Raw genomic sequence first — 8,381 nt, forward strand, 5'->3', positions numbered from 1 at the left:
TTGTTCAAAATCATGTATTTATTTATTTATTTTAAACTACCAGTAAAACAACACATATCATAACAGCCCAGCTCTCTACGTGCCATCGTTTTTTTTTTTTTGTTTTTTTTTTTTTAACAAATACAGTATTTTTCAGTCGTATTAAACAATCCGAGCAAACAAACGTGAAGTCGGTACGAGTTATAAAGTATATTTACATTCTTTGACTTCAGTCTTTTATACAAAGGTAACACTTTTTTAAGAATAAGAGACAAAACAATGCGTACAAAAATATATAATTCTAAAAAAAAACAAACAAAACAAAAAAACACCTTATTAAATGGCTTGGGTATTATACAGCTTGGTTGAAAACCTACTTGACAATGTATTGGCTACAAGAAGCTGACAATCATCGGGGCACACAAAACAAGCCACCGCGCAGAAGCGGAACAATCAATAAGCATGTTAACCTCAACACATAGGTTTGACTTTTCTTTTTTTTTTTTTTTTAAATAACTTAGTACATTTTATTCACAATTATTGCAAATATATATTTTTATATTAGCTATTATTTTGTACCCTCCATATTGCAAGCAGTACTGATAAATTTGAAAGCCAGTTTATCACAAACGCAAACTCATTTTGTTCTGGCTATATGAACACACTAAAAAGGTAAAAAAAAAGTATATATGTGCAATTCTTTTCAACCATTTTTAATTGAAAAAAAAAAAAAAAAAAAAAAAAAAAAAAAAAACATCAAGCAAACTTCCCAATCTTTCAAGCTAAAAAAACCCCAAACTTTTACTTAAACAACATCATGAAAGTGCGTACCGGTCAAATATGTCTGCTTTGAAATTTCGGTAAAATTATAAATGTGTGCAGACAAAGTGCATTATATGTTACGCATATACAGCATGGGTAGGTAGTTCGTTCAAGCGCATAGGGTATATGATCTGAAAAGGGCAACGATTCAACTTGGCAAAATATCTTCAAAACCATTCAAGTACTTTCGGTTTTAGTATATTTTCTATTATTATTATACTTTCTGATAGTGTGTATAATACGAGGGATGTGTTTATGTTGTCCTGGAAGGACACATACTGTTGCCTGTAGTGCACATATTACCGGTGGATGTGCTAATACTGACAGGTCTGTCCGTGTTTGAAACTACAGAGGTTGTTGACGCTGCCGAGGAAGATTTTCTTTCCTTTTGCCTGAGGTGAATTTTTGTGTGCCTCTTTCTTTCGTCACTCCTCGCGAACTTCCTACCGCAGAAATCGCAGGCGAACGGTTTCTCTCCTGTGTGGGTACGGATATGGGTGGTGAGGTGGTCGCTTCGGCTGAAGTTCCTCATACAGATCCGGCACTGAAATGGTTTGTGACCGGTATGAATTCGGATGTGCCTGGTGAGCTCATCAGAACGGGAGAACCTCCTGTCGCATCCCTCTGCCGGGCACGGGTAGGGACGCTCGTGCACAGGGGTCTTGCTCGGGCGGTTAGGGTACTTCCTCGGACGCAGGATGGGTCTCAGAGGTAAATTCTGGGGGCTGTAAGCGATGGGTAGTCTGGGTCCATCAATAGCTGGGCCCCCCAGTGTAAAATTCCGAATAGTGTTAAGGGGAGTGAGAGGTGGGGGCACTCTCATAGACTCTAGTGGGCAAGGGAAAGGCTTGCGGTCAGGTACTGAATGGATATCCCGTTGGCACTGTGGCTGGAACAGGCTGGAATAGTCCGGGATAATGTTGAACATGTGACCGCTGTCCGTGGACGGTTTTGGTGAAGAGTAACATGGCGGGGGGTAGGATATGTGGCAGGTAGACGAGGAAAGAAAGGACGATGGGTCTTGATAGACGTCCCCACAGCCAGAATAAGGAGGGGGAGGCGAATAGATGTGCTCCATTTCAGGCTGGTTCTGAGCCATCGTGCAGCTCAAGGTGCTGGAGTAGGGGTTAGGAGAGATGGAGGAGGCCGGTGATGAAGATGACGAGGGCGGCTGAGTCACGCCCAGAATGCCGGCGCTCACAATGTTAATGACGCTTTCTGGGTTCCAGTTGGCACCTGGGTACTGAGAGTCGATCGAGAACTTGCCCATGTAGGTGAAGGTCTGATTGCGAGGTGAAGGCTGCGTGAAACTGCTGGAGTAAGAAGACAAGTCGAGAGACCTTCTATCTGTGCTCATGTCAACGTTGATCATACCATCTGTGAATACATAATGACAAAAATACATTTGTTAAGTTATTACAATTTTTTTTGTTTGTTTTATTCAGTTTATTAAATTTTATTTTAAGTGATACACCTGCAGGGGCGGCAACCGCAGCGCATCCACATACGCGCAAAGCATCTCCAATGTAAGACATACGATTTGACAAGGGGTGCGTCGCGTAGGACTTTGATAGTGTTATTATTTTTGTAAAACATGTCCTACGCGTGCAAGACCAGAGCCTTTTAATGACAAATATATATTCCAAATATAGTAATTTTGAGTCGGTGAATGTAATGGCAACCTATAACCAACGCGGTTTATCCCCATTTTATAGCCTATATACATCGGTGCATACATCGTTTTCAACATGGTATTTATGTGCTACCCTAATTATACATATAGTGTATAAAGCTGTAATACAGAACAAACTACACGTCTAACGCTGCACACAGACTTTTTAAAGTGAGAATACACTTCCAGTAGTCTAGTGTACAATACGGTACTGAATAAAACACTTGCTGACACTGACATACAAATGCAATCTGTTTTACATGCACAACCAACACCTTTCCTACCAAGCTCAGAGGTACCTTACCCTTATATTATTACACAGATTGAAACAGGCAATGCTTACCTCCTGTCACTCCGCTAACGTGGTCGAAATGCCCTCCTAAATCCGCATTAGGAAAGATTGCCACCGATGCTGGCAAAGTTGTGGCGATGTCATCTACTGTGTAGATGCTTTCAGGTAACTGGTGCACAAAACCACCGAGAGTTACTGGAGCTTTCTCCGCAGTTTTGGCTGTCATCGTTTAGCCTGTGTCAGCTTTTCACAAGCTTATAGTGAGCGAGCAAATACAAAAAAAAGTGGTTTATTTTTTATGTACCGCCTTATCTTTCTTCTCTACTAAAGAAACACGGTATCTTAGATTAGCTGTCATAGAGATAAACCAATTCTAGCAAAGCGCAGTTGAGGCTGTAGTGTAAAGACGCGTCCAACTGCACATCTGTTTATCAATGGCAAATCTCAGTGGCTGTGTGAGTGGTACAGTACTATGTATTTATGGAGAGTATTTGAATACCCTGACGTCACTTACCAAATAAGGATTGAGTAAGGTTGGACTGGGACGGGCTCCTGATGGCTTTGTGACGACACCAAAAGAATACTTTCAATGGACAACCCCCGAGTAAGAGCTTGCTGTAATACGCTTGTTAAAAACCCGTCGTCAAACTTTATTTTTTATCACGTCGACAACATGTTTTAGTAGGGTATTGAACTAAAGCATTTCATATATTTGAACAACCTTTTTTTTCTTAATGTTTCGTTTCAAAACAGAAATGAATCGTTTTTTACTATGAAGAATTCCGGTTTGCTCACAATCCATACATGGCATTATCCGGTAGGTAAAGGTACGGCCTACTTATCCATATTTGGAACCCATTCCGGAAAAAAATAGTCGCAAAACCGCTGTCTTCTAGTCAGCATCGGTAACCACAACCTCATTCACGGAACTGAAATAGAGGTGGAAAGTGTGCTATTTCAATATGCCTGTGTTTTTTTGGAAAGTAGATGCTATTTATACAATACAGTAGCGGAAATTATGTTAATTTTTCATTGATAAAAATACGAAATAACCATCTTCATTTTAATCATTTTAATATCGAAGAGTCCCAATTTATTTGTTTTCTTAAAACCACAAAACAAACGCTAGCATCATTTTTTTTTATACGAATATGGACGTTTTACTATAGCATCAGCAGGAGGGAAATTACACATAACAAAGAATCAATAAAATACATAAATTAAACCATCCTCCAACTGTATATATTTTTAAATAGACTTTGCTTTCATAAACTGCCTATATTAATTTTTACGTTTATGAATACACTAAATTCACCTATATTGGTATTTGTGAATTTAGTTATTTCTTTTTTACTTCTATAAAAATACAAATACACATTTGTTTTTACAGTTTGAAATATATAGGACAACTCACAACCTGATTCACATTGTATTTATGTATTCCAGATAATGTGTACTATAATTTGCTTGATCTAAAAAAAATATACAAACTAAGAAAAGCCCGTTGTAGTCTGTACTTTTATTTTGATCTGATACACTCGCCACCTAGTGGTTGCAGGTGGAGCTGTAAGCTACACATTTAATCAGTCTTTTAAAAGCACTTTTCTCAACTATGTTTTCCATTTGTAAGACAAAAAGTATGAATATTTATAGAGCTCAATTAGACTATAGATATTAATAGCAATATATATATATATATATATATATATATATATATATATATATATATAAAATATATATATTGTGATATATATGTTATATATTATTCGCTACCAACAACTTTTTCAGACAATCGGATTTTTTTTTTTTATAGTATATAGTGTGGCATATTGCACAGCACAACCAGTGTCGTGTAGCACGTTTATGTAACACACCTTGCAATACATTGTAATTTATATTATTACGATTTATATCTATTTATATTATATATATATATATATATATATATATATATATATATATATATATATATATATGATATTATATAGATATATATATATATATATATATATATATATATATATATAATATGTTTACATTATATACACATTGTTACAAAACCAGGAAATCTTACCATCAAGAAGCTACACAAACAGAATGGAAACCGACCCAAAGAGTGTGTAGAAAGGATGCTAAATAAAGAAAGAGCCATCTTTGGGCATTTTTAAGTAAAAAAAAAAAAATCCTCGTGGGCTGAGAAACTTCAGGGCTAATAAAAATAAAAGAAAGAAAGAAATGTGAGATGGGGGTAAGAGGGGGCGGAATATTATTTCCATCTGAGGGTACAGCTTATGTAAATAATAGGCATCATTAAACACAGTTCAGTCTATTGCAAGAAAAGTATAGTTTCCTTTGACATTCAATTGTTATGTTCCATTTTTGTTGTGAGTTTTATTTTATAGCCGAGAAAAAGAACGGCAGACATGTTTGTTAAGTGTAAAAGAGAAATAGAATGCCAATATTTATTGAGCTACTGTTATTTTACTTTAAAATGTAACCGTTTAAAAAAGGACGACTTAAATCTGCACGGATTCACCAGTCGTTTGTTATATAAAAATGTAAGTATTTAATAAAAAGCAGTAACCCGTGTATAAAATAGCTGATACAAATAGAAAGTTGGTTTATAAACTACTCCTACTACAATTATTATTATTATTATTATTATTATTATTATTATTATTATTATTATATTATTATTATTATTATTATTATTATTATTATAGTTTGATAAAACATGTAGTTTATTTTGTTCTGGGTTTTTAACTTTAGCTACACATAAATAGGCTACTCTTACCGCATTATATTACATGCTAATAATTCACATTGAACTGTAGTTATTGTAAATAGGCTCTTGGTTTCTGATGTACTGTATTGGCACCTTTTCCAAATTGTTTAGAGTTTATACCAAGAAGGACGCAAAGGCGACCCTCTGGTTTTGAGTTACATTTATAGATTGTGTCGTTTAACAAAAATGTACGCATGCATAGGCTGTTTTCTACTAAAAAATATATACCTCCCCTTTGTTTTCAGCTCTTGAGGCGCCTGTACGTGTCCCGGCAAGTAACTGTTGTTTCAGTATGGGATTTGATGATGCAATAAATTCTGGAAGGCAATTTTACTACTACCGAGTCAGTAACGTCAGAACGTCTGTCTACACACAGTAAGACAACGCGAAGGAAAACTAAAACTTCCAGTAATAAAACTTACTCTAGAAAGTAAAGTCATTGAGTCATCAAACCCACGAAAAAAAATCATCCGCACTTACATGTAGATAAAGGCTGAGTTGAAAAACATTTACCATTAAGTTTGACCACATAAGACAACACTTTATCATGCAGACCATAACCCTATATAATCAGAACATCAGCGGTTGTTCAGGCTAAGGCGCTCTCGAAGCAATATAACTAATTTTGTATTCAACATTACAAGTTACACCAATCCTAAATCAGATTTATTTGCTGTGCTGTGCTGTTTTTTTGTTTTTTGTTTTTTTTTTGCGTTCGATAAATACTTGACAGCTAATATTTATCCGGTTCAACCTTTTATTTATTATTATTTTTTGAAAGTTCAATAAAACAAATAATTGGTTGCCATTACTACCTTGTGTATCTAAATGTGATTACATTTTGGATTAGATTGTGTTATTACATTTGTGTGCTGTACCACAACAGAATATTAATAGTAATACTAATAGATATAGCTTACTACGTTTTTTTTTCCACTCGTTTTTAGGCATTCCTTCTTTCCTAATCCCAACCACATTGGTTTCTGCCAGCTCAACCCGTTTTGTGCCAGGTTTAAAACGTTCTATTTCTTTCAAAGAGGCTGATGCAGCAAAGACTACTCTCCCCCAAAAGTAGGAACAATAGCATTGGAAGAATCCAAAACTAAGGCAAATAACCCACTTCCTAACTGTATATTCTGTGAATACTGTATATACATAACGGCACGCAAGTTCTTTATAATGTAGCTCGAGTTTCGTTTTTTAAACAGCAGTTCTGTGTATGTCTTATTGAATATCTGAATATGGATATGGTTTAATACAGGGTATACTGTTATACTAAAATAAATTGTGTTAAAAACATGAACATTATTTTACTGAAACCTCAGGAACTTGGAATGCATATGTGAGACAGTTAAATAAAAGCGATTGTTTGTGTGCATTGTATACAGTGCATTCAATAGCATGCTGTTTCAGCACTGGTTTGTTAGGTGGGCGGAGCCACAAGGGGTAAGAAGTGGGACCTTATCTTTAAATCTTTCTGTAACATAGCCTATACACTGAAGAGAGTTTTTTTTTTATTTTTTTTTTTTTTTTTTTAATAGACGCTATGGACATTCAAATAATATATAAAATACTTTTTTTTTATATAATAGCTTTATGACAAAGAATGGTTCAAAGTGAAAAACTAAACTAGGAAAGTGATATAGGGTGTTTTACAGTTGAGAGGTGTGATTGTTTTATGTTGGGGTTAAAGCAGGGTTTTATACTTTCAAAGTACACGGAGCTCAACAAAATAATTCTGGTTAATTTTATATAATATGTATTGCCATCACCTCACATATTTCAAATTGTAAAAAAAAAAAAAAAAAAAAAAAAAAAAAAAAACCAACTCACGCGTTATAGTGCACATGTACTGATACTTATTAAATGATTTAGCATCATTCTGGTGTCATTTGTTTCTTCTTATTGGTCATTTCCTTTATAGAAAATGAGAAGCCTTAGTTGAACCATGAGCACTGCCAGCAATGATTTGATTTGGAATAAATAATACACTAGGGTCCTGATACAGTTGCATAGTGGTGCTGTCATGGTGCATGACAGCACCACTATTTGATTCTTTATTGATTCACACCATTGTGATGCTATGTAAATGTTACCACCCTGGTAGCAGTGCACCAATAACATTGCACTGGAGTTACAACAAGTTTAAAACTAGTGTCCCAAAACAGGCAAGTTCATTTTGACACAACATCAGTGTCTAATGACTAAAGGCCTCTGTATTTTAGCCTTCTATGCACTCTGAGTTAAACAACAAAGGGATGCTTTAGCCCTAACTTGCAGCAATCCTCAAGCGCTGCTATAAATCCAGTCACCTAATGATTAGAGCATGTAGGCACAACAATTTGTATATTTCCATAATCTATGTTGGTCCAATAAAAGGTATCAATTTCAACGTTGCTTCTACTTTTTCATCTCTGGACCAGTACGGCTGATGTAACACTTTTCCAAATTGGGTTTAATTTACATCAATAACATTTTACGGGAAATACCTGTGAATTGAGCTCACAAATGATTTGAGTTTGGAGGTTTCAGCTTAGCCTCCATTACACACCCCAAGACCACCCCTCAACTGTCTCTGCCTAAGAGAACCAAATGGCGGGTTCCTGAGTGCAATATGTCTGAGAGTCTGGATCCTTACATGAGCACTAAATTCACTCAATTCAACATTAGCTATACAGTGTGGCTCATGAGTCAGTCATCACAGACATAATTATTAATAATTAACATTGATTGTCTCTCTCTGTTATTCAGGTGCGAAATGTCTTTAAGCAAAGAGGAACCACATCAAATCATTTTGATGGGTGGTGCAGATAGTCGACGGGGAACAGCCT

At 35.6% G+C, this 8,381-nt stretch overlaps 1 protein-coding gene across 1 annotated transcript; it reads right to left on the reverse strand.

Annotated features, from left to right (window-relative positions):
* LOC121325169 (early growth response protein 2b-like) lies at positions 1 to 3,198 on the reverse strand. The gene is made up of 2 exons (XM_041267488.1): positions 2,817 to 3,198; positions 1 to 2,178 (listed from the first exon to the last, which is right to left on the reverse strand). Exons 1-2 carry the CDS (start codon positions 2,989 to 2,991, stop codon positions 1,055 to 1,057), a joined length of 1,299 nt encoding a protein of 432 aa, XP_041123422.1. The 5' UTR covers positions 2,992 to 3,198; the 3' UTR covers positions 1 to 1,054.
* Positions 3,199 to 8,381: the final 5,183 nt, after the last annotated feature.

The sequence above is a fragment of the Polyodon spathula genome, chromosome 13 (genome assembly GCF_017654505.1).
Source record: "Polyodon spathula isolate WHYD16114869_AA chromosome 13, ASM1765450v1, whole genome shotgun sequence".
Taxonomy (NCBI): Eukaryota; Metazoa; Chordata; class Actinopteri; order Acipenseriformes; family Polyodontidae; genus Polyodon; species Polyodon spathula.